The sequence below is a fragment of the Xiphias gladius genome, chromosome 19 (assembly GCF_016859285.1).
Source record: "Xiphias gladius isolate SHS-SW01 ecotype Sanya breed wild chromosome 19, ASM1685928v1, whole genome shotgun sequence".
Lineage (NCBI taxonomy): Eukaryota > Metazoa > Chordata > Actinopteri > Istiophoriformes > Xiphiidae > Xiphias > Xiphias gladius.
The window spans coordinates 18,229,329-18,257,298 of record NC_053418.1 but is presented as its reverse complement, the minus strand read 5'-3'; the positions used below and the strand labels follow the sequence as shown (position 1 = coordinate 18,257,298).

At 42.3% G+C, this 27,970-nt stretch overlaps 1 protein-coding gene and 1 long non-coding RNA gene across 10 annotated transcripts in view; one reads left to right on the top strand and one right to left on the bottom strand.

Moving 5' to 3' along the window:
* The window catches only part of fam172a (family with sequence similarity 172 member A), a 156,184-nt gene extending 150,881 nt beyond the window's left edge, over positions 1–5,303 (top strand). For 8 of the 9 annotated variants that reach the window (XM_040155506.1, XM_040155502.1, XM_040155504.1 and 5 more), the window contains one exon: positions 2,904–5,303. In XM_040155506.1, the coding sequence (XP_040011440.1) occupies positions 2,904–3,064 (161 nt within the window). In that variant the 3' untranslated portion in view covers positions 3,065–5,303. The remainder of the gene's footprint in view (positions 1–2,903) is intronic. The other variant, XM_040155509.1, reaches the window with a different exon arrangement.
* Positions 118–23,759, bottom strand: LOC120805343. The gene is made up of 3 exons (XR_005709544.1): positions 23,521–23,759; positions 2,926–3,037; positions 118–927 (listed from the first exon to the last, which is right to left on the bottom strand). It is a non-coding gene; the product is annotated as an uncharacterized LOC120805343 (long non-coding RNA).
* Between the last annotated feature and the right edge of the window lie 4,211 nt (positions 23,760–27,970).

The window sequence follows — 27,970 nt, the reverse complement described above, 5'->3', positions numbered from 1 at the left end:
AATACCCAACGTTATGGAGCTCACTGTAACATCATTATTGCATTTACGATAAATGAGGACATTATTGCATTTACAATAAACTTTATTAGATCAATGCAATTACAATAAACCTGTTAAAATGAGCGAATGCAACTTAATTGATTCATAGTTAATGCAAGAAAGCACACATAAATACAGAAGGTATTTTATTTTCAAAGTTTGATCAATTAAACACAAGATAAAAAATATGATTAAAATCATGGTAATGCAAGAGCTCTTTGCCTGTTATATCTTGTTTTAACAATACATGAAATCAATTGATCATAAAAAAAATGTTTGCTTATTAGTTGAAAAACTTTTTCAGCAAGGGACTAAAACTGAGGATAGAGTAGTATTTATTAGCTGTTTATGGGTTCACTTTACACACAAGATACAGCCCGATGACACCTCGTCGATCTCAACATCTTTTAAAGATATTACTTTGATTTGTGGCATAGCTGAGGTAATTCTCTCTCTCTCTCTCTCTCTCTCCTCTGTCTCTCTAGTGGCTATTGAAGCCTGGTCAATTAGGCTCCTCCTCTAAATCAGTGGTCACATCTCAGCTTTGACACCATCCATTAGGTTCGACACACTTCGGCTATTAAAGGAAGAGTGGACGTAAGCTGTTAAAGGCCTGTTTAAGCCCATATGAGACTGGGTTTATGTCTCTGTGTGTGAGTCTTGTCTGGGTGGGGAGGTGGAAGTCATCTCAAAGCCTCCACCATATAGAGGGGTGGATTCTAACACTAGAGTCATTGGAGGGGCACAGTCTCATCTGCATATTGGCACAGAGGCGGCCCCCTGGTGACCCCGAACTGCGATGGGATAGGGTGGAGAGGCTGGCAGCGTTCCGCAGGAGTTCACCGCCAGTTCAGGGTGAACGAGGGAGCGCTGTGCCATTGATCGCTTCTGCAGGGGGAAAAAAAGGACAAAACAGAAGTAAAAACACTAGTGAGGGAGAGAACAATGAGATGGGAAACATGGAGGAGGAGGTGGAAAAAGATCACAGTTCCTCAAATTGGATATAAATGATAGATTAAAGGTGTGAGGGGCTGTGTCTTTGTTTTCCAGGGACGGGTGTTATGTTGAGCCCTACACAGGTAGCAGAGCCACAGAGAGTGCCGGGTTATTGACTCCCATGATTGCCAGGCCAGTAAATTTGACCCAAGGCACTGACTGCAGTCTGGTTGTTATATAGTTTGCAGTGCAGTCCCTTATCTCAGAGTGATCGAGAACCCTACATACCTGTACAAACAAATTACACACAAAAAAAACACACTACCAGCAACTGAACCTAAATCCACTCTCAGCCCAAGACCCCGTACTTACCCTCGGCCTTACAATCATACACACAAATACACACGTGTACGCACACCATCTCCATTAATGCGTCCAGGCAGGGGTCAATCTAATAAACATGGGGTCAGTGCAGTGGTCATCACAGGCCTGTCTACGGTGAGAGAGCCTTTAAGGTGCCTCCTAATTGTATCCCTGCGGCCTTCTAGTCTAGCTTTTTATAGCCAATACAATGTACACAGAGGAGAAGGGAGGAAGTAAGGAAGGAAAAAGAGAGGCACTGAAGAAAGGAGCAGAGGTAAAGCTGTATTTCTAATGTACTACAGATTTGACTCATCCAGAAGGTTCGTGGTTTTCAACCCCTTTCTGCTGGGACCAGTTGTCTCAGGCAACCCTAAGCTTATCCTTTGTTTTAATCCTCCTGAGGAAATTGTAGGGATCAATTTTAATATCCTTATCTTAAAAACAAATGGAGGTTCCAACAAAAAAAAAGTCTTAAGTGTGCAAATAAAGATTCAAAAAAGAAAACTCATTACTGCCAGGCTTGTATTCACTCATCCCTTAGTCTGTAAACACATGTAAATTTTTCCTAGATCCATCTATCAAGGGATGAAACTCTTATATCATTTTGCAGCAAACCTATTTTCCCTCTGGGAAAAAAAGAGGGCACCTCAATATGGCTTCTCAAGTCCAGTTACAGTGGTGTTGCTAAGCAGCTGAGCTGCTAGCCAGTGGCGGCAGAAACAAGCCATTATCTGTTAGCGCTAAATGGTTAGCAAGCAGGAGTAGAAAGGAGTCGGGCAGCAGCTGCTGCCATGATCTGTCCTCATCAAAGATACTCCGATGCAGAGCCGAGGTGTTCTGTAGTAGGACTAGCTGGTGTAGGAAAAACTGCAGTTGAGTTTAAGCTATCCAACTAAAAAGCTGGCCTGTGATACCCTTACCCTAAGGAACCTGAGGTGATGTACCAGATTTCAAGCTCCAGTGTGACCCAAACTTGGGAACTGGCTAACCTGGAGGAGGTCAGAGGGAAACCCAGCACTGCTACCTCCCCCGGCCACTGCCAGATCACCTGATATGTTCGCTAGTTACCTTTCTCCAGCTTCTATCTTGCCGTTCCTCAATCAGCCCTTTACAATGAATGACTACCGCTCCACTGGTTTCACTTAGTGCGCCCATTGTGCATAACTCTGGTTTTTTTGGAAGGCCTGAGATGCAAAGAGGGACGTGCAGTGCTGTTGATTATCGGGTATCCACTTGGATAACATATTAAAGCTGTCCCATTGGACTAATAGGTCATAGGCTGTCATGGCTCTCATGCATAAGGCCTTTGGGTTTGCAGGGATAGATACAATGCATTGTGGGAGTGGTGAGCCTTAAGAGACTAAACATCTTATCTAATGGTATTCATTCATTTTCACCTTCTTTGTTGCCACAGTAGGTGTTAAGGATGCGGAGCTACGTTTTTCATTATGTTACCATATCCGAATGCAGTTTCTTTGCCTGCAGCTTTACAGTAAGCAAATACTTTGTGAACCCTGCTAATGCTCATGTTTGTGTCTGCATCTGTGTGTGTCTTTTATATATAGGCACAGAGAGACATGAGCTGACCTCCTGGATGAGTTTCATCTCCATCTTCAGGTTCTTCAGTGAGGTCCTGGAGGCGAAAGAGGGCGAGGAGGCAGAGGAGACCTCCAACACTGTCACCACGCGCAGCAGCTCCCTCAAAAACAAACACCAAGATTTGTAGAAGATCAGCAACAATGACTTGGAACCAGAGGAGAGGAAGGGAGCGGCAAGGGATCAGAGGGGGGGGAAATCAGAAGGGGAGGCTAAGGTTCCAGATCCTCTCTGCTATTTTTTTTCCTTTTCTCTCTCTCTCTCTCTGTAATCTCCATCTTTCTTTCTCACTCCTCTCGCTGAGTGTCATTTCTCCCTTCCAGCCCTCCCTGGCTCTGTGCACACATAGCCTTGTTGATGGAAGAGACAAGAGTACAGGGTCACCATGTATACATCAAAATAACGTTTTGCATTACTTCTAGATGAGCGCAACTGTCAAAGCAATATGGGCCTGAGTGTTAGCGCTTCCCGTGGGCTGTGGCCTGGCTGCGGGTACGGGCCACGGCAGCAGAGATTAAGGCTGACAGGCGCTTTGCACAATGCACTGTGGTGCACCTCTAATTGTCCTGACATCAGCCTGAACTGAGCTAATGCCCCGCCTGCCCTCCAGTCTCCAATGCTCAGTCTCTCCCTCCTCTCCCTCTTCCCCCCGGTCCTAAAGCCTAGACTGCTTATCCTGAAATCAGCTCATGTTGTCTGCAATCTTCTGCTAAGAGTCAATATCATTTCAAACTGGCCAATGCCCATTTTAATTTTTTTGTCAGCCCATAACCACCACAAATGTTTTTAGTAAGAGTAAATGCACACTCTTAACTGCTGACCATTTGTTTTGTTTTAACAAAGGGTGGTGTTTTTATGAATTCTTCATTCTCTAACTCCTCTGTACACGCAGTTAGCTTTTAAACCTGACTTTTTTTCATTCAGCTTTGCATAAAATGTGGCTCTAACCCATGCCATATATTTCTGGGATTGCAGTGCTTATTTGATTTTTAATATTAAGCCAATACTCCTCATAACTGTAAGTGTTTACTTAAGAATATCTCTGGGTTTGAGTCCATCTCTCTGTGTTTATTATAAATATATATCACTTTTTTCAGTTTTATATCCTTGAAATTGATGTCTCCAGATGATTGAATGTGATGAAACAAATAAAACAAACACAACCTGTGCTGAATATGGAAAATTCAGGACACTGAGCATATTTAAAATCACTTAAAGTCAAGCATCAAAATGGGATTGAGGGATATCTCATTTTAACAGGAGCCAGAAGTCAGCTCACAACACTCATAAAGCCTCAATATATCGCCTTACACATGTCAGGAAATCCAAGATTTCAATATTATTCTAAGCCTGAATGATATTTCCTTAGATGTTGGAGAAATGTTACATATCTATTTTTTCCCCATTTTTCCTTCGACCAAAGTACTTACAAGTGACAAAGTCAGCTTCCTGCTCAGCTGCACATAATCTGACTATGTGACACAAACATGATAACATTTTTTCCATAAGGCTGGTGTGTTTTATAAACCATTCAAGGCTTAATGGAATACATTTCTAATGTGTCATGACATTACTAAAAACTCAAACTGAATCCTAAATCTTATGATACCTTAGACACGTTGTCAAATGTATAATTTTTTCCTTCTTTTAACTTCAAAGTTACCATTGTTAAACTTGTACACTGTGAAATCCTGCCTCTCCTGCCCACTGTGTGTATGGTTTAAGGCTTTTGTGAATTATCTTTCTGCTGTAACGAGACAACTGTGGCTGATGGTTGCAGGCCTAATTTCCTTTTAATTTGATTCAGATCTCTCCAGGATTCAGTAAAGAAGTTGGCTTATTATTTGATTTGATGAGTTTCATTTCAGGATACCATTGCTCATCTTTCTGTTTTTCAGCTACAATCAGTTCATTTCTCACTCCATAATTTGTATATCGTTGCCTTAGGAATAAACAAGACTCTGCTCACTGTTTTTTAATAATATCCAGCAAGCCATATGTGAATGGAACTAAAGATGTAAGAGCAGCCTGAATGCAAAGCACGGTCTGCAAATAAAAGGGGGACTAATTTTTGCCAATTGCTCTTGAAGACATTATTTTTTGCAGATGGTTTATATGTTGTTTTGCTTTAAGAAACGCCTATTTTTGTTTTATCGCAGTACAAGCCTTTGATTTTCTGAAACCGCGAGTGTCCTGCCAGGTCACACATTTTTCTCATATTCTCAAATGTTTCTCTCATTCTCTTTTGATCCATTTCGGTTTTAAGCGTCTGTCGTTAAAAGTTATTTGACATTTTCTGCAACACAGTAATTACTCTGCTTTTACATGATTGATTTCATTTTTTGTAATTAACCCATTAAACCTGTCGAAGGAAATAAAACGAACTTTTGTATCTTGGTTTTTAAACTCTAGATATTTTCCCATTTCATTATCGATTGTTTTATTATTAATTATTTCTCGTCTCGCTATTTATTTCCACAGCCTTTCCTCGCAAACCACCAGATTTTTATTTTTATTTTTTTCCGGATTGCCGGAGCAGGCGGGCACACATTATGGACGTGTGTGTGTGTGTGTGTGTGGGGGGGGGTCGCCAGAAGTAGTTACAGGTGCGATTGTAAAAGAGAGACAGAGAGACGAGCTCGAGACGGTAAAGTGGGTGCAGCGGGACGAGGAAGTCGAGCACCAAGTGAAAACTGACCTGTGTCATCATCTCACATGACATCTATGAAACCTAGCCGAGGAGGAGGACCACCTAATAATAATTTGCTACCAAACAATCGGCCAGTGTTAACTTTCCTTTATCGCGTTTCTAAGCTGGCAAAACAACTAATGTAACTTTATTCCAGTGTTGCCTTTTTAAGTAAAATGGTAAATAGAAGTTTTAAGGGGCTGAACTTTTAAAAACGTGTCCTATAGGCCTGGCTGGTCTGAGAGAGAGCAAAATCTTTAAACCGATGATTTCGACACCAAGAAGTGTGTCAAAAGGAAAACCAACTGTAAACAGTAATGCCCCTCTTTTTGGTCATTAATTTTGGAAAACTGCCCCCAACTCAGCGAGCTTTTACAGCATCATTTGTTTTCACACGGTGAAACCGATCAGGTCATTAAACGCCCCCTCAATAAATCTTTAGAAATCTTTTCCATTAACCCCCGAACAACAAGCGGAACCAGGCGAGTCCCCCCCTCGCACCGTGTCAGACCGCTGATTAAAGAGAGGCATTCAATCACACCGACACACACACACACGCGCGCGCGTGAATCGGACTCAACTCTCTATCTGAAAAATGTATCCACAACTTCCTTTGTATACGTCCGACTTAGCAGTCCTGTGATACCGAGAGAGAGGCAAATCTCCATTCTGACATTACCGAGAAATTTCGGATTTAATTAAATAACCTGCCTGCTGCCCAAAGCAATGATGTAGTGGTGCCATAAATTGTGACCTCCAGTCGGTTATCATCAGAGGCAGACGACTAATACACAGCGGAATAAATTATATTTTCGGACAGGAATTATTTTATGCCTCGAGACTTGTTCACTGTCTATTCAGTTTTGTTTTGTTTTTTTTGGGGTTTTTTTTTTTTTACAGATTACATGGTAATATTAAAAGTTATGTAAAGTAAGTTTAGTCAGGAGATATCCTTCAGTGGAAAAGTTCTATCTTTGGGTGATTTTCTGAGGGTCCCGTGTATTCAGATTGATCACTCGGCTGTCTCTTCGTGCCCGTGGGGTTCCAGTGTAGGGCTCCTCTCGGTGGTTCCTGACGGCTCTCTCCGAGGAGGGCTGCCCCGGACCAAACGAGAGATCGTCTGATTAGTCTTGTCTTTTTTTTTTTTTACTCGCTCGGAGTTAGCACAGCTTGTGAATGTGTAATAGCTATGACTGATTTGATTATAGGTCTCTGTCTCCCCGCTATTGTCGTCAAGCTGGCGGTACAGACAGTCACGGACGGATCCACGCTGGAGCATATCTGCAACAGAACATAACGTCGGCTACGGAGCTTGAGGATGAAATCCCGCCAGGTGGGGGGTCTGTGCTGTAATGTCAGGTTTTTGGAGGAGTGGGTGGGTTGGGTGGGGCACTTGACATGAAAAAGTTGGGGGACCCAACCACCCCCACCCCATGCTGCCACAGCCTGATATTTCAATTTTTACTTTGAGAGAGTTGTTGTCACGCTTGCTTGCTCCGGCCCACTCTGATATGGACGCCATCCGTGCAGAAGATGAACTCTTTGCAAAGAAACCAGGCATTAGGCAAAGTTGGAATGTCACCCCTCTGACAGCCCCCCTCACACACACAGACACACACACACACACACACACACACACACACACACACACACACACACACACACACTCTCCTTCAGCACTCCTCCAGCGGATCACTGTCAGATCACTATTTGCATAATTATATGCTCAGCTCAGAAGAGAAAACTAACCCCCAAATTTTACGGGTCAACTAACTGCAACAATCAATGTTTTATCGGGTATACTAAGGGAAAAAAAATATCTTTAACAATCATGGTGGAGGAACTCTCTTTCTCTCCCTCTCGCCCCCTCTCTATCAATTCAATTCAATTACTTTATTGGCATGACTGCTTATCAGAAACAATATTTCCATACCAGTTTAAAAAATGTAAATTCTTCCCCCACCCTTGCCTCAAAAAAAGGACCCAACCAACGCCTCTCTCTCTCTCTCTGGGTACGTGAGCAAATACTTTTTCATCTATTGACTGAGAGAGAATGTCTGGCTTAAGCTTTGGAGGTGCATTCAGGATTGTATCCCTTCCTCCCTTCCCCTATTCTGCCCCTCTATTCTCTGCCCGGCTCTATACTGTGTTTTTCCTCAGCAGAAGAGGTCTTTAATATAGGGCCTGTATACCAGGGCACAGAACTCACTGGCCGGTTTCGTTAGACATCATTACATATTCATTGACTTGCAGAGAAACCATTTAATCCAGTGCAAACAACTCCTCTTCAATCGCCTCTCTCTCTCTCTCTCTGATTCTAATAGGGACTCGCAGACCGAGACAACACTTGGGGCCAGAGACATCACATTTAGGGAAGAGTGGGACTGGGCTTTAGTCTGCAGGGCGGGGAAGGTGCAGCACTGCTGAACGTAACGGGTCTGGGCACAGGTGTTGCACCAAGTTGGGTGCTGGGCCTCTTACGGGTTGTAGGAGTCCCCATGGAAACATGCAAATGGATACTTTAATTTCAGTTTAACGCTCCTGTAGCAGTTGGTGTGCGGGATATCACACGGCATATATATTTCTATTATGCACAACTGCAGAAAACACCGTGCCATTAAAAGTTTTTAAACCAACAATCCCCAGGGGGGGAAAAAAAAAGAACTTCTGCAAAACTTGTGTGTTGATATCCTGAGCTTACGCTACTCGCGGACGCAACCACACACACACAGAGACACACATAGGGTGACCCGTTATTCATCTGCCTTAGCTCTCACCTGCCTTGGGGCCCCTATGAAAAAGCACCAGGGTATTATAACCATAAAGTGTGGAAATATGCCAAGCAAACCGGCTATCCCAGCACAATTGCAATTCCCTTGGTTATTATAAGAAGAGCGGGGCTTGTAGAGAGGCGAAAAATGCATTTACAGACCAAAATCACCAAGAAAAACAACTAGGCTGGAGTCCCCATAGGAATATAATACGAATATCACTGGAATATTCTAGTGGTTGTTCGTTGGTATTTTCTTTTCTCGGCTTCGCTTTCTAATACTTCTAAGTAGCCACGACACCAGCGGCACGGCCTAATGTGTGTGTGGTGCGTGCTTGAGGATCCTGGCATATAATACTCCGACTGTGGGACAGCTGTTGGCAGAGCCGTTTTACGGTGTTCAGTCCATTTGGCTTTAATAGCAGCTTTCAGGCGGACCGCTACTCTATCCCCTCACCGCCCCCTCAATTACACCTCCTCTGATACTCTGCTGGACTAAAGACTCCTGCAGTAAAAAAAAGCAAAAAAAAAAAAAAAAAAAAAGCAAAAAAAACCAAACAAACAAAAACAAAAAAACCCCTCAGAAATGTAATACATTTGAAGAATGGGCTCTGACTTTTAAGATTTGGGGCTATACTCTGATGATTTCAGGGAAGCAATGTTAGACAAGCGGTGATGAAGGAGGGAGGGAAGGAAGTATAATAGCTCTTTGGCCTAGTTTAACAGGCCACCGACGACTTGCTGGGGAAAATTGGTCTTTTTGTCTTGATGAATGGCAGTGAAGATGAAGGGGCTCTAGGTAGGCCTGTGATCGGGGCCTTACTCAGGCTGTAAAATGCGACTGGATCTCTGAAACCTCGAGACCAGTAATGTGTGCTATTTAGCGCTCTGCGATTGGTTGAATTTCAGATATCGTATGGACAAATGTCAATTTTAATTACACACACACACACGCGTGTGTTGTTGTCTTTTTCTAAGACAGGCACACGTAGCCACCAAAGAAATCCCTCAGATCGTTGTGTGTAACATAATATCTCCCAGTACTTCTTAATAAAAGCTGAAGAGAGAGTAAATTTACTGCTCACAGGTGTCAGTCACCTGTCCTACTTTACTTCCAAAAAAGTTTATTTACTATATTATTCTTTATTTTACAACCAGTTGACTGCGAGGCCTTTTTTTTTATCCTATCGATTTAAGTACAAATCGAGTTGTTAAAGGTGTAACGCAGGACGAGTATTTTATCTACAATAATAAAATGCACAGAAACTCAGTAGTTTTTTTCATATATGAGTAAATGCTTTAGTTGAAAATTTTAGTTATATTTAAAGTAATGCCGACCAAATATCATGCACTAAAATATTATGATAAATAACAAAGAACATAATATTATGAAATCTACACTAGACAATTTATACCTTATTTTAAATATAATATATATAACTGATATTTATCGTCGATCTTAAATGGTGACAAACTAAATACAACTTCATTAAAGACAAAGGCTCAGTTTAGAAGATATATATTTGCTGGTTTCGAAACGTCCTGGATAATCCATTGTCTTAAAGGACTCCTATGAACAATATTAAAATTGATATAATTGAAAAACAACAACTATACAATACAGATATCAGTCGAAAAAGGAAGTAGTTGTAGTTAAGACTATGCATAAAATAATCTTAAAACGAAAATTATACACACACACACACACACACACACACAGGCAGTCTTTGATATATATATATATATATATATATATATATATATATATATATATATATATATATATGTGTGTGTGTGTGTGTGTGTGTGTGTGTGTGTGTGTATGTATGTATAGGTGGTCTTTATGACATTTTATGTATAGTCTTCTAAAAGTTTGCTCAGAGTTTGACTGAAAAAAAAGAGGTGGGAATTTCATTGAAAAATGGCTCATAGTTCATTCTGTAGGGGGTTAAAAAAAATAACAATTCCCCTTTTAGAGTTTTGTTTTAGTCCTAACAACTCCAGAAGTGTATCCTCATCGCTGAGGAAAAAATTTAGTGCATAGTCTTATTTTAAGCGACCATAATAAATTGATGGATGTCGACTGTGTATGAAACAATATTTTCTTGCACTTAAAGCAACGAAATAATGAGGTATTTCCAGAAACCCTTAACGTACAATCCTCCCTAAATCAATATCGCAGTGGAGCTGGAGAGATCGATTAGTTGGCGGTTAGAGACAAGGCCTTGACTTACACTGCAAAACATTTAGCCTTTTACCCAAGTTGTCAGCCACATAGTCTCTCTTAACACATTTTCTTCTTAAAACGTGAAAAGTTATTATATCTGACTGTGTCAAATGAGTCACTATTCCCCATTTAATTTTCACCTGTTCAGTAAATGTTGTTTATTTTAAAATGTTTGAAAACATATAAAATGAGGCAAATGACTTCAGTGATATCAGGGTAATGCTGCTGACAGAGATTCTTTCAAAAAAAAAAAAAAAAAAAGATGACATTTGCCAATGAAATGAAATGAAAAAATCTTTATCTCAAGCTTTAAGATTGTTTTTACATCCTGAGAAAAACACCACTTCTAGAGGAGTTCAACAGAGATTGAAAGCTGTGTTAAATCAGCTGTTTTTGCAGTGTATCGACTGCACTACACCACACTGTAACCCCCCCGTCTCCTCTCTTTTGGGTTTAAAATCTCTGAGAAAAAAAAAAAAGAGTGCAAGGCGATATTAAATCACACATTATAGATGAGTTTCATCATGTGGACGCAGCCCTCCGAGGATAAACACGGCAGTGCGTGGGGTACGAATAAGATCCAAGGTATTATTACTGGGGGAGCGGCCTTTCACTGGCAGCACCCTGCATCCTCATTACATCCACCCCAAAAAGAGATGAAGGTCTAAATGAAGTTATTGCCTTCCAATGAACTCAAATTAGCTGGGCCACACCATGACAGACAGCTCGGATGGAGAGGGGGGGGGCTTGGAGGGATATAGGTGGTGGGATTGGCAGGTGAATGTTTTGATGTGCATTTCATGGTTTGCAGGGCCCCTTAAGTGAAGTTGAGTTCATTTTGAATCTCCGTGGTTAAGCGAGTTAATATAGTTCTGTTATTAAAGGGCCTGCAGTCACCTTGCAGCCTGCTCTCGGATGCCTAACCCCTCCTTCCCGTCCCGACGGCTTAGACTCTGTTCCCGTCTGTTTCATTTCTTTATCAACCATTCAAATACAACGTTTCTCTGCCTCTCTGCCGTTCACAATCTCTCCATCCGGTTGAATAGCTCTCTCTCTCTCTCTCTCTCTCGTCGCTGAGGTCCTCATTGTGTTGAGCTACCTGAGTCAGCAGGGAGGATGAAAGGAGGAGAGTCAGGCGGAGGAAGGACGGGAGGAAGGGGTGGTTTGACATGCAGGGAGGGAGACCCAGGCGCTGATGGTTGAGTGAATTTACCTGCTCCTCCGGTGCCGAGCTGCGTGTGTGATAGTGTGTGCGTGAAGTGAACAACACAGCGGCCAACTCTACTTTATTGCTGTTTATCCCCGCAGCAAAAGCTGTCAGGTGGTGACAGATTGGCAGCATCTCTAACCAGTGCCCTCTTCACTCCTCTCTGCGATCCCCTCTCAACTCATTCACTTCTGAGCCACCAATGGATTGTTACTAATGCCATTTATTCCTTGGATGATCCATAGAATGCATTTATAGATAAAGTCCAACTTTTCAGTTTTACCATTCGAACTATGTCGAGATAAATCATTTTATAGCTTATTCTCATGTTTACTTATTTACTATTGAATAGGTTGCGATGAGTATTCTATAAAATGTGGACATACTATTAAAAATCAAAATTAACAAATAGAGCTGTATTACATTGACATCATTTTTAAATCAATTTGTAATGTAGAAAACTTACAGAAAACCCTATAAAATTCAGCTAAAACAAGGAAAGAGATATTTTCTTCAGGAGCAACAATTTCATTCTGATTAGATTTTAAAACAAAATCATCCAATTCAAACTAAAATATTTTCTATATTCTACAGAGTCTTTAAAAAATTAAATGCAGTTCATTTCAGGCAAGCAGAGTGCAAAAGATAATAATTCTATCATGACATCGTGTTTTATCTGAAAATTACAAATAAAAGTATTTTTTTGCATTTTATGGATCAAAAACATCCATAAAACCTCATATTCTTTGAGCTTGTCAAGATGAAAAGCGCACTGTTTACGTCTCGACCACTGACCGTCAAACCTTCATGTCCACGACTATATTCAATATAAATATTTATAGGATTGTAATAACACTCCCATAAATTATCCAAAAAGTTATGCTTTTACCTAAACTCTCGACCTTCCTTCACTGTACGTCCATGGATTTTATGATAAACGAGTGTGTGGGTCTGTTGGATGGGGGGGGGGGGCTTTGATATTCAGACTGTCAAATAGATCGGGCCAGCACAAGAACTTCAAGTGTGGGTGGGGAAAAAATCTTTAGTACAGCGCGACAAGCAGCCTCAGCAGCCCGGGTCTCATACAGGGCCGGCGGAATAACAGTGGACCTAAAGCTATATTTCACTTAGAGCCTTCAGTGGGATTGGTGCTTATCTCGCCAACACAGCGCTGCTGACCTGTAGACCGCTGCATCAGAGGTGTGTGTTTGTGTTGAGGTGTTGACCTGTCAGGGGGGACTTGTTAGGACTTTAACTCCGACTGCTGGCGGTCTCCAGGCGTCCGGGGGTGGCATCGATTTGAAACTTGTCCTGTCTAATTTGATGATAACATCCAGGCTGCCCCGTCGCAGCACCATGGACAGCGCACTGTCTTGACCTTGCCTTGCTATCAAATTACCCCCGTCTGGGCCACGGTGGGAGCCCAGAACCAAGTTTACTATAGGCTGAGAGAAAGAGAGAGAGAGAGGGAGAGGGAGAGAGAGAGAGATTTGCTTCTTTCACCAAAGACAAATCTTCTCTGAAGCCAGTGCTTACACTCTGTAATACTGTGGTAAATCAACAAGAGGTTGGCGGTTTACACAGGCGGTCGCGCCAACCGCCTCTTTAAACAATACTCAGCTACACTTACACAGCGACTTTAGTTTATGGTTTTTTTTTTTTTTTTTTATTATTATCTTTTATCTTTAAAGGACTGATCCGTACCTAAATGACTTCCCCCCGGTTTAATACTACCTAGTCGACTTAAACTCTGCTCTGTTAACCGGATTTCAAACTGGCCACATTTAGCCCAGTGATATAAAAGTTGAGGATCGCATGTCCTAAAAAAAAAAAAAAAAAAAAAAAATCCCAGGAGTGGAGGAAGTATTCGGATCCCACCTGCCGCAATGCTCCATACATACAATATTTAAAAAAAAAAAAAAAAAAAAAACTCCATTAAGAGTCCTGCATTGAAAATGTCATGTAAGTAAAAGTAGCCTTGGTAAGTGCAGTTTTCAAAATGTACTCCATGTAAAAGCACTCATCGTTCAGGAAAAATAATGTGTCTGTGAGTATTACTATTATATAGCACATTACTACATCGCTATTACTGATGCATTAGTGTCTAAGTAACATTTTACAGCTGGTGGAGGTGGCGCTCATTGTAACCATATAATATGCTGTTGGGTAGTTTAATCGATCTATCTAGCAGTGCATCATATTTTATAAACCTATTATATGTTTTGTACTTAAAATCCGAATCTTTTAACTAACAGCTAACTGTCAGATAAATGTAATGGAGAAAGAAGTACAACATTTACCCTGAGTTACACTCCACTACTGCTTTTTTCTAATGAACAGATTGGAAATTTGAGTTTGTAAAGTAAGTTTAACATCACCCAGAGCATGTTTTGCTGGGTAAAGGTTCATATTCTCACATTTGTGAAGCAGATTGAAAGACTTCATCCACTTTAACAGGCCACACGAGTCATCTCTCTGTCACATGGGCTACAGAGAAAGCAACAGTTCTTCATGCACCCGTCAGGCTTGAAGTCAAACCCGGCAGAATACGTACAGCATGTGGACGTCTGGAGAATAAACGTGCACATCCGTGCACGTGAATAGATGCTAAGCGAAGAGAGAAAACAAGCCATTTATATTTTTGCAGTTCTTCTCGGAATACTTACACCACCCTATCAGCTGCTGCACATACAGTGGGAACAAGTTGATTCGGGAACCAGAATGTCTAAAGTTTGAGAGCGAGCCCACGGCGCTGACGGGAGGAGGATTTACTGATGGAGAGAGAGAGAGAGAGAGGGAGAGGGAGAGGGAGAGGGAGAAAGAGGCTGTTTGATGGAGCTCTACAGCTTTGAGACAGCTTGTTAATTAAAACCCCAAGAGATGAGGCTCTGCAGCCACCGTCCATATCAGAGCACTGCTAACTATACTGACAGCAAGTTACTTAACAAGCGAGCGCCTCAATCCCATACCTTTTTATCACTGGCAAGCAGTGAGATATTTTAATTCGTTAAAATCCCACTGTGGCGGTGAAATATCTTGTTTTCTACTTAAGAAATTATGACAAACCTTCGTATTCTCTGTCATTCCCAGGGATAGAGCCCAAATGGCTGCTTATGCTTCAAAATCCACACACCAGCTTAAATGTGGCAAATTCGATTAAGGAAGGAAAGAAAGGAATGTCAAAAAAATGAGTGAATTAGTCTAGACATAGGTTGGGTGGTATTAAATTCTTAGCTTTATATTCAGGCATTGGAATTATTTCCGGAATCAAAGTAGCTTGCGATTTCAGAGAGGCAGATAGGCCTCAGTGCAGATACAAAGAGGCGACATTAAGTCAAAACAAAGAAGCTACTGTGTGTGTGGGTTTTTTTTTCTTGTTTTGTTTTTTTTGCTTTTTTTTTGGTGAATGCATTTTCTGATCAATTTCAATCGAGGTCATCATACGCTTTGTCCCCATGCATTATTCCACCTTAATTGAACCTGCAGCCCGCCCTTTGCCTGCGGGATCTCTGAGCTGTTTCAATTCTATATGCATGTGTGAGATGATGGCTTGTTAAGTCGAGGAAAACAAATACCAAGAGAGCCTTACTCAAACACTCAAAATGTATGACGGGCCCATGCCCATTGTTCAAAAAATAATTGAAATGCTGCTTCCCTCTCTCCCCCGCTTGCTAATAACGTGTTAGCCTGGTGTAGGCCAGCTCAAGTAAATAGCAGCGAGAGAGGACGTGGATTTGGAGGGAATGAGGTGAAGCCTGACTGGGTTTGTGTCTGCTGGGGGCTGCAGGTGGAGAGACCCCGTATATACAGTACAAGCAAAACCTACTGTTCCACACCAACCAGGATCCAAGGGGGGGAGGTCGTGTGACTCCTTCTGTGTGTGTGTGTGTGTGTGTGTGTGTGTTGGAGGGGGTGTCTAGAATAAATGGATAATACAGCTCGATCGACAATGAAACCGTGCCTGTCGTTAGACTGTTCTGTAAACTAGAAGGTCCCAGTAAGATCGAACTCCTGCAGCTCCTGCGTCCACGAGTCCGTCGTTGGTCCTGAGCACTTCAGCTAATGAAATATAAAGTGTGTCATTTAATCATTAGAGCATAGAGTGTACTGTAAATACACTGTTTCACTACAATAAATTCGACATATTTGAAAAATAATCCCCATATAATAACTCAGCCGACTCTATATATAGTGGTACTGGAGTTCATATTTGTATTTTAGATGTCTTCATATGAGGAAAAGAACTAGCCACAGTGAGAGGGGGGGAAAAAAAGCCAAAACCACCATTCACAGTCCGGATGAGCTGCACTTGCACTCTGTTCATCTCCAGCCACCTATGAGGAAATGTGTCCTCTGGATCTGCCCAGTGATCTACTGGCAAATTAAAAGACGGTTGAAACACAAGACTTCCAGCTGGTTATGATCATAAAGCAACGCAGCTATCAGCAGAAACTGACAGACATTGAATCCTCATTAAAATGTCGATCTCTCCACGTATGTTTCTGCAAACAGCCACGTCTCTAAACAACTAGCCTCGGATTGATAATGTTTCAGTTTACATCACCAGGGTTCAAGTCAGCCGGAAAGGCGGGTAAACTGGATTTGGAAACGAAACGCCTGCGGAGTTGACTTTTCGTTGCAGCGGTTCCGAGTGTGTGTGTATAGTGCGTGTTTCTTTGTCACTGGCTGACGCACGAAGGCCCCTGCACCTGATCTGTTTGTGGCTGGTCTGGGGCCACGGCGCTTTTTAAGACAGCTGTAAAAGGCTCTCCGAAGTCTCCGGCACATTCATCAACGTCAGACACCGACAAGCCGCTATTTAGTGAAAGTGTAACTGCAGCAGCAGATTTCAGAGCAGAGCGGGCCACTCAGCAGACACTACTATGGACTTTTTTTTTTTTTTTTTTACCCCCCCCCCCCTTGGTTGTATCCAATCTAAAACAGATTATAAAGTCAAACAGATGACTTTTGGTTTGCTCAACAAAATCATAAAAAATGCTACATTTTCCGAGAGCTAATTTTCGTTCAAAGTATATTTTTTTAACGGAAATAATAGGCTCTGTTTTGCCTTACTGCACCGAAAACAGCCCGTCTCGGACACATTATGTGTCATTGTACTTAACAGCTCGTTCTTAAAAATTTCCGAGAAGCCAAAATACTGCTAAATATTTCTGCTGTACACATTTTGTTGTCGATCTTAATTCTCTGCTGCATCCACAGATTAAGTATGCCTGTCGTTACTTAAATTAATAAAAGGTTTATTTGAAAATGGATCACTTGAGTCCTTTTATTCCCTTCAACATAATTGAAATTTGTACATATCTATGTTCTGCAACGTTACATTGCTAAAATAAACAATTAATTATCCGAAGCTCAAATATTGTGCGATAGTCTGTGTTATTACCAGTTTACATTAAAAGCAAATGCATTACTGATCGCTGGTTTTAATCGATGTGATTCCAGAGCTTAGCAAAACCAACAAAAGTGACTGTCGACATAGGATAAAGCAATTATAAAAGTCCCCCCGCCATTCACGGCGGCGGGGATTGCATTCAAGTCGTTTGCAGCAGCTGAAATTCCGGCTTGAGAAAAATAGCCCTGGAATCGCTGCTCTGTGCTGCGCGGTGGACGGTGGGCTGAGAGCAGAGCTGGGGAGAGGGAGAGAGAGAGAGAGAGAGGGAGCGAGGGTGCGAGGCGGTCCTTGTGTCAGAGGGTCCCACAACGCAGAGCGCCATCTAGCAAACAAAGGTAGAAACAATAACAGCACGGAGGGTCGGAGAGGGGGAGCGAGGCTGTCTTGACGCACGCAGCACGCAGGGGTGCGGAGGGACGCCACAACAAAGCGCGGCGGTTTAGCGCCCTCAAACACTAAAAACTTTGCGTGTCGTGCGGGCCGTGGCGCGAACCCAGCCCTGCCGCGCCTGCTATCGACGCTTGCCGTTTCTACAAGATTTATACGTGATCCAGCTCGGAGCGTCTCGGTGTAACCTCTGCTGCCTCTCGTTTTTTCCCCCCCACCGGATCGTATTTTAATGAGCCCTCCGAGGGGTCAAGATCGCAAAACAGCTGATCACCGGTCAAGCTGAAAATGGGAGAACTTTTAATTTTAATGTCAAAGAGTGTGTGTGTGTGTGTATGGGGGGACTCCCCACATAACTAAAGCAATCGATTCTATCATTCTCAAGCTTCATCACGGTGTTTTACTGGGGGTGTGTATGTGTACCACAAGCAAACAATACATCTTCTGTTCAGTGGATAGTTGCGAATCAATATATATATATATATATATATATATATATATATACATAGTATGTCTGATCCTCTACTGCTGCAGAGAGGTGTTAAGAGGTGGGTTTTGACAAACTGTGAAAAGAAAAAAGTGGAGTCGTGTGTAAAATGGTCAGTAATATGCTTCCAACGCTTCCGTGCTCACCCACTCGCAGTAATCTTCCCTACTCAGCCTCACCGCAGCCCATTGTTTCAGATACAAAGACAGAACTAAGTTGTCACCCCTGCAACATCATTGCTGGTAATAATAGTGCAATAGCAGCGAGAGCAGTTATGGCCACATACAGTATAAGCAGTACTAATGACAGCAGTGGTAAAAGCCTGATCGCGAGCATAGGGGCACAAGGACAAGCATTAGTGAAGCAATCAATGCATATAGCTATGTCTCTAAAATGATCAAGCTTCACTGTGTTTCATTCAACCGGCGGATTCCACTTGTCATTATTCCTCTTGGTCCACACTATAACCAAACAGGTTAGAAACAACCTTGTAGCATGTAGTAATCTTATACATGGGTGGGTGCTGTAAACTGAAAAGCTTGTAGAATTCTAGACCAGTCGATTAGTGCACCTACCCAAGCCGAATTAGCAAATACAGAAAATCATTTTTGTTTGTTAGTTTGTTTATTTTTTTGTTTGTTTTTTTTAAGGTCTGGGGAGTTAAATAAATCCAAACTTCCAATTTTTGACACATGGCTTAAACATGACATTGAAGTCTAATAATACTAAAGACAACAAGTGAGTGATTAGTCGGCTTGTGCAATGATATATGAACCGAGGTGTCAGGGGCAAAATTCTCATATTCTTTATCTTGTCATTCGCCCCTCGACAACCAGCAATTTGTGACAATTTTCGCTCGGTCGAGACTTTCAATAATCCCCTCCAGCTTTCGTACTGAAAATAAAGTTCAGACTGCATGGCCATACTTACAACTGGGCCACTAATATGGTTTTAGAAATAATTATAATGGCATTGTGACTCCTTCCACTGCAATGTACTTCACTTAATTTTATGATGAAGTGATAAATGAGCGTGTGTGTGTGTGTGTGTATACGTGTGTATGTGTGTGTGTGTGTGTGTGTGTGTGTGTGTGTAGGTATATGCACGGCAGGAGAGTGCATTAATCGATTTATTAATGAATGGGAAATAAACATTCACATTTTTTTTTTTTTTTTTTACATGTTCTGCCATTATGTGATATTGTTTACATGATCTACTCTTCTGTGGCGAGGAGACTATACTGAATGTATAAAGCATCTGGCATCATTGGCGATTTGTTATATAAAAAACTCATTTATATAAAATGACATAATCCTAAGATTAAAATATAAAACAAACATTTCAAATATTAGTGTGACATACTGCCTGGTTTTTCTACTTTTCTAAGAACGCTGCATGGTGTTCAGTGTGTCATTTAGGTGCAAAATACTGCATAAATAGATTATATTCATATTTTCCCCGTTTTTTTCTTTCTTCCATTTTTTCCCTAGAAGTAAATCCTTGGCATTCGCACTATTACCAAAATTGTGGTACATAGCCTAGTAATCAGAAAATTACAGGCTTGCTCCATGGCAAAGCCCTATTTTGGTTCAATGAAGAAGCTCTTTGGAAAGGTTCTGTATCTCTTCAGCATTATGGTGCTGTAAACAACACCGCGAGATTACATGAGATGCCCCACACCAGCAGCGTTAAAGGAACTTTCTGACAACCACACTGACCTCCTTATTTGAATTCATCCAGTATTTTATTTTCACAACCCGGGGGAAAGCTCTAAAGGAGAACCCTGGAAACCCCTTCTTTTGTACACCTAAATCTCTCTGAACCACTTTAGGGACCACCACGTTGTATTTTTCTGCTGCATGTTCTGCAGGCCATGCCATAGTACTGAGACTGAGACCCCACCTTCCTTATATACCCGCCGCCTGCGTGGAAAGGAAAGAGTGAAGATGTGACGAGACGTATTTGAAGTATGACGAGCTTTGTGGTCCAACTCCTTTTCATTCCCTTGCCTCAAATACACGCCCGCTTTCAAATAAGCCTCTTTGGCAATCCCATGCCGACCCCCCCACCCGCCCCCCCCAACACACACCCCCTGCCACCTTGACATGAATGGGCGACTGACCTTTAGGGCCGTGTCCACTCTCCAGTCCAGTTTTATCCAAATAAGCCTTCTTCCCCCACCCTACCTCATATGGTGCCAGCAATTCTTTACTGATATCATCAGCGGATGCAAATGAATTTGGACGGGGTGGGGGTGCAGGCGTGGAGGGGGGTGGTGTTGGTGGTGTAGTCATGGACAAAATACCACACTGGCTGCAGAATGCTGCATGTGGAGAGATGGGAATATTGAATACCCCGCCACCAGAACCATCTCCGAATTCATATTGCAAGAAAAAAAAAGAATACACATTCCTATTGCAGAAACCTTGGCTGTGAAATACCACCAGGAAAAATCGCCATTCAAATGAGATGCGTTTATTTCTGCATGGCCTTTGAAGAGAAGAGAGGGGTCGTGTCACTCAAAAGAAGGAAAGGGCCACTCCGTTATAACCCCCCCCCCCTCCTAGTTGCTCTCGCTCTCTCCTACCCTTCCCTTCCCCTCTTCCCTCGCTCCGCCCGACCCCCACTCACTTCTTACGCGCACACACACTCGCGCAATCACGCACACTTTCACTATAGCACGCTGGCTTTGGGGGCGACACAGAGGCTAGATTAGAGGTTTGCTCCTATAACAAGGGAGAGGAGACACTTCTATAATCACAGCGGCGGTATGTGGGGCCACAAAGAGTTTGCAACCACAGGGCGACTGGTCTTCTGTAAAGTGGTCCGAGCCCTGGGCAAGCCAGAGAAACGCTCTATCCAAAGTATTACCGGGATCAAAACACAGTGGTTACAGTGCGTGAAGAGGTTATTAACCCACAGAGCACAGCAAAAGACCACTTCTAAACCCCCAAACAGCATAACCCTGGCATAGCCTGATTTAAGACAATTCACCACATTAACATGACCAGAACACAGCACGAATGACCAAGTAATTATTTAGTATGTAGAGAGAGAGATGCATCCCTTGTTGGCGATTTAGAGTGTGTTTCTGCACGACTACCGGCATCTCCTCCCTCCCTTAAGCACAGCAGCGCAACATGGACATACAAATTTGATGGATGGTGCTGAGTAAGATGGAAAAAAAGACACGTATTTATCAACACGCTGCATGTCCTCTGTGGTGGCTGAGAGAGAGAGAGAAAGAGAGCGACCGAGAGAGAGAGCATCAACCATGGAGACTAAAGGGAGTCCATGGGAAACCTTACCACTGTCAGGATCGGTTCTCCGTGGCATAGATGAAAAATACCCCTCAATGCATCGTTTCAGTCAATCATAATAGACCTACAGCAGCGTCTGTGAGCAATCCAGGTAAACAGAGATAGCAACAGAGCTGCAACTTTAACAGTAAAACAGTCGACAACACGGCACTGACTAGACAGAGCAGAGATAGATAGATAGATGGATAGATAGATAGATAGATAGATAGATAGATAGATAGATAGATAGATAGATAGATAGATAGATAGCAGCCTCAGTCCACAGCAAAAATATTTGTCACACTTAAATTCATACAAACAGATGTCAAATAATTCCAAGATTAGAGATTTGCTTTGTTATACTCAGATAATATTTTTTTGAGTATCAGCACGAATGTACTTTAAAAAATTATTCTACAACAGACACACATGCTTTTTTTTAATGTCACACTAAACCCAATATAGCAATGAAAATATAAACGGAGTCTATTAGTCTTTTAACCAGATCCTTGGCAAATGACTTTCGCACGTGTTTAGTGGAGAGGCTGGATACCTGCTGAAAAGCTTGCCAATTTACTGTCAGTGGATAATATAGCAAAGGACTACAGCGGGTATAGGCTCAGTGGATTATATCTTTACAAGCATTATTCTGCCTGAGTGGCTGAAAAAAAACCGCACAGGCTACAACAAAGATTTGCCAGGCATGAATGCGGCCTGTGTGTTTTGTCTTCATAACATATTAATCCATCAAACCATGAAGTGGGGACTATTTGAGCCCTATACTTTAATGAGATTTCTTAGATGTTTTTTTTTTTTCTTAAAAGTAAACTTCAGAGCAGTAAAAAAAAACTAAAAAACTTCACATGCAAATAAAGTAGAGCTTACTAGTGGCCAAAACTTTTTTCTTCCTTTTTCTTTTTTTTTTCTTTCTCTTTATGTTTGTATATAATGCAGCGAAAATGGGTCAACCATAAATTCTGTCTCAGCATTGATGTAATTGCAACAAAATGCTGCTGAGTAAAAATTGAGGAGCTCGCTGACTGCGGAGGCACAGTCACACACCATCTGGAGTGTATTAGAAAGAGAAGCCGTAAATATTGCTGAAAAGCCCAGGCGCTATCAGGTATGTAAGCCCGGGCCTTGCTGCATGGCCTCCCATATGCTGGCATAATCAGACTGTTGGGATGTCTATTAAAACCTATCCGAATTTAATAAATGAACACAGTCATTAAATCCAATTTGTCTGTGCGGATCTACCGATGACTCCCAGTGTTGGTCTGTTTACATTTTTGAAGGGCTGAATTATGATGAGATGAAATGCTGCAGGGCTCAAGGGATGCCGTCTGCACCGTGGTCGCTGGTACGTTTGGATCAGAAGCAACAGGTTAACTGGCTCCAGCTCCAACTTTCCCCTAAATTCCATCACCTTAACAGCTAATTACTAAACGCACCGGCATTTGTTGTCATCGAGTCGCCCTGTCTTTTATAATGGCATCACTCTGCCGCCCAAAAACATACGCACACATCCTCTCAAACTTGACAGAAGGAATTAGGAGTTCCTCTTGAGCTGCACACACTCTGTTACATCCTATTCACGCTTTTCCCCTTTAAAACCAAGCATTTCCTTTCCGATCATCCGGGTCTGTTTTTTTTTTTCTTTTCTTTAAAAAAAAAAAAAAAAAAAAAAACATAGATAGTGCACCAGTGAGAAAACTTGCGCTTCGAAGTTTAATGCCACGTGCTGATTAATTTCTTGTTGATGACAAGAACACACACACACACACACACACACACACACACACACACACACACACACACACACGCACGAACGCACACACATGCATGCATACGGATACACACACAAACATAGACACACGTCCGTCCTCTTTCACTTTTTACGTATATATCCCTCCTCCCCTTTCTCTCGCACTTCTCTCTCTCTTTCTCACTCACTCCCCCTGGCTTTATCCGTTTCTGTCCGAGGAACACACAAGAACACTGTGCAAAAAGACACACACACAGACAGACACACACACACACACACAGGAAAGAGAGAGGGGAGGAGAAGGAAAGACGGAGGGAGAGCGACCGTCAAAACGTGCCTTACTTTCTTTTCTTTTTTTTTCCTGCCGTGAATCTTCATCCATCCGTCATTGACAGAGCCTGACTTGATCCAACCGTTTCTTCCACTGTGCAAAAGAAGAGTCTGTAGTAGTGAGCTTTAATTAATATATTTCTGGGCTGTGTCCCGAACCCAGCAGCTTTAGAGAGAGAAGAGGAGTGCAGATTGAGACATATTGAGCCCGCTTTAAAAGGATCATTTCATCATGTGGGAGGTTGGGACACACAAAGTTTGGACCCGTGACTGGCATTCCGGAGAGACATGCATATTTTAAAACAACAAAGCAAGACAGAGACCGGGGGCCCCGGGGTGGGAGGGGAGAAAACTTGGAAAGAAGTTACTATCAGATGAACAGCTGTCATTGTTGGGCAAGACTTGAGCGCATGTTAAGATATAGTCATCTGAAAAAAAAGGAGCTTGTCCAAGTAATGTCAACGGTAGTCTCTATATCAATCATCCAATTCTTTTTCATTTTTAATTTATTCATCCAAAAATGTGTAGTTACTAAAATCTTTCTAAAAATAAAAATCTAAATCATTTATATACTAATATTAAACAGAGCTTTAACTTTTCAAGGTTCACAGATTTTGAATGTACTGTTTTTGCTTTTACTGCGTCATTGAGTCTCTGTGTTTATAATATTCTGCAGATTATGGTGAAGCCGTCAATAACAGCTTCAACAGAGAACTTTTGGACAAACCCTTTAAAGTCAAAGCATTTCTGCAATTCGGACACTAAATGGAACCGAGCGTCCAAAACTAACATTGACCTACTGTGAACTGGAAATAAAATGATCATCATTTACCTTCTCATAATGAGGCATTCAGGCTGTAGATTTTTTTTTTTATCCTCAAATATCTAAATAATAGTAGTTAAGGTTGCAATTTAGAACGTGTCCCACTTCTATTTTGTCAAGTCACACACAATTGTATCTCTCACAAGTAAAGCCAGTGTGCTTAGCGCTGTCACTTCTGCACAGCTTTTACAACGCCCCCCCCCCCCCTTTTTTTTTTTTTTCCTCTGCTTTACTGGAAGGTTTTCTCTCTTGTGCACGGGGTCCATTCGTGTAAAAAGAGTGGAGAAGGCATAAATAAAAATGTGTTGGCTGTGACGAGAGATCTGTCCGCTGGAAATGAAGGGCCAGGGGAAGAAGACAAAGGGGGGAAAATGCATGCAGTGGTGTAGAGCTGGATATCTCTGTTAGTTGTCAGCGTTTAGTCCATGGCTGTGGAATGCTAATGAGTGAGGTCTCTCTCCCTTTCTCTCTCTCTCTCTCTCTCTTTCTCAACCCCCCCCCCCATCTCACCACCACCACCACCACCATCACCACCACCACCACCAACCCCCCTCGCTCTCCCTCCCTCTCTCTCTCTCTCTCTCTCTCTCAGTCTCTCGGGGAGCAAAAGCGGATCGATAGCTGACCCGATGGTTTTGGCCATTGCTTTATTTATCTGGCCAGGCAATGATATTATCAGCCTTGAACGTTATATACAGCAGACGTCTTCCTAAATCAACACAAAGGGATCCGCTTACACAGCGATCCGGGCTTTCTCACAACCACCTCCCTCTCTCTCTCTCTCTCTCTCTCTCTCTCACACACACACACACACACACACACACACACACACTCGGCCAGTAGCGCGCTCGCACACACGCGTACGTACGGTGGTACATACACGCTTTTACTCACGGGCGTGCAAAGAACGCGCCCACACACACACACACACACACACACACACACACACACACACACACACACACACACACACAGACAGACCTCACACATATATAAAAACCTCGCCATTGCCTCCACACAGTTACGGCAATCATGACAAACTTGCGTGTGCTCAAGAACACGCATAGACACACACACGCGCGGGCGCAAGGAGGCGTCCCCGGGAGGCATCCCCTTATGTTACATTCACAACTAGGGATATTTTATACCCCGCAGGGCTGGGTTTGACACATGGCTTAAAGGTTGCCTATGAGGTCCGCGGACAGATCCCGGAACAGCACACTGTAATTATAAGATACGCCTGTCTTCGTCGACTGTGTACGGGCAACATAACCAGAAACTCGGGCTGTTTGCTGAGATATAACGCAAACATCTCCCGGGAATCCATTTAATTTTGGACATTTGTCCTCTCGGAGCCGTCCCGAGCCATTTTGCAAGAACGTGCGGCTGAGATGTGTGGTAGACACGGCGAGGCACTTGTTGTCTCGTGTTGTCATCATTTTTACGCACAAGACAATATGAGAAATAAGCCGTGTCATACCTCAGAGGGCCCCCCATTCATACACGCAGCCGCTATTTGGAAATTGTTATTGTCTCAAACAACAGTATTTGTCAAATGTGACCGGGAAAAAAAACAGTCTACTATAAGTGAAATGAAGTGACGTGTAACGCCAATGGGACATTTCCACTGCTGCATAAAACCATTGGCTTGCATTGAGGGTTTCGGAGAAATAGGTTCGCTGACAACTTAGGATAATAAATGTTTCGCTTTCAGACAGATATCTCAAACGTGAAATCGCACCCAGCTGCTTGTGTAAAGCAAACAAATAGCCCCCCGTGTTAGGAGTCCTCCACTTGTGGTTTGATGAATGAAACCAGACAAAGGTAAATGGTTATTTAACTCATTTCATAGTAACACTTTGGTGACCGGAGTTTCCGAAATTACAGACACACAAATGGGGCCTATAATGTGCCACATATCCATCTCCTTTACCCACCGCAGCTGTAGTCCAGTCTGACGGTGCGTTTACTTCTCTCTTACGGCACTTTGTGCTTTTTCCTTTCCTGTTATCCAATTCAGTGTAAGTACTAATGATGTTGTCGTCACATCAGAGGATAAGAAATTTGATGATAAACGTCGAGCTGAAAAATAATAAAAATGATATTTGAAGCCTATTGTTTCAATATTTGAAGTGTTGCATAATGCGCTAATTTGAGCTTCTGTCAAAGTGGAGAGAGTCAAAAACGCTCCACAGCCTAAACAGAAAATATCACAAATCCTAGAGTCCTCGTGTGTTTTGCTTGTATTGCCTGTACAGAAACGTTAATTAGGAACACATGCCACAATTTCATCTGTTTTTGAACTATTGCTTTATATAGCCTGTAGTGTAAGAACTGTATAACAGAATGCTCTCAGCAAGAGGATAAAAGATAGTTACTCTAGAGGGATTTAGAATACATTATGTGGAGACAACCAGCTGAACGCTGCGTTTAATAACCCAGCAAACAATTTAGTCCAGATCTACACAAAACAAAACGACCTGGGCTGTTGCGATGGCCATGGTGAGGCTATATTCATTCTCCTTGAAAAGCAAACATTTATTCTCACATGCAGTCCCCCTCGCAGTCCAGGAAAAGGACCTCTAGATTATATATATATATATTTTTTTTTTAAACAAAAAACCCCCAAAAAACCATCAGTTAAGACAAACACGCTAAATAATTCCTGTGCTTCAGTAATTATCTGTTTTAAGGCTGCGTTTTAATGGTTGTTGGTTATGTGTGTCTATTGTTAATTTTTTTTTTCCTTTTTGGTTAAATTCAGCATATTTTGCCTCCAGTGTAAAGCAGAAAGGAGAGCCCCCATTAGTTCCTTTATTCAGCAACTTTCACCTGACCTACAGCTGCGGGAAAATGATTATCCACAATAAGGAAACAACGATCCAACCAAGGAATATCACATTTATATTTGTACAGTAGCCTAAGCGACAGCCAGCCGTCTGACAACTGACCCAGTGCTACAGACGGGTCAACTAGGAGCTGAAAGGTACAACATGCCCGGACAGACATTAATCGTAAGAATAAAAACCGTGCTCTTGTGAGAGAGCATCTGAGGACAACCTAAAGCACAACCTATAGCATCACCCCAGCATGAGTACGAACTCATTAATACCTTAATACCGTAGCCTTCCAACGAGACAGGTAATGCAAACAAATAACCCACTGGCAGAAATACCCCTCCCCCAATCCTATAAGGCAGATGACAAATATGGCGATATCGAATTCAGACATTGCAACCTGCTACACGCAGTTCTGCTCCTGTCCCTCATCCCTGCCAGTCAGCAGATGAAGATGTGGGCAATATGGCACGCAAGCAACACGTCTGATGATGAAGAAGGGAGGACTAACAGGCAAATTTAATAATTGTCACACCGAAAGCCCATTTTCTTCTTCACAACGCCTTCCAGTTTATCACATTTTATCATTCTAGGTGTGAGCATAACGCAGTAATGACAGTGAGGGTGGACTCAGGTCCAGGGCTGGGCTTCCTGTCTGATTTGTATGTGAGTATACGGAGACAAAAAAAAAAAAAAAGAGAGAGAACACACACACACACACACACAGAGACAGACCAATGCAAGGACAGAAACCCCATGTAACCCATCTAACACATTGAGGACTTATCGATGTACTCATTAC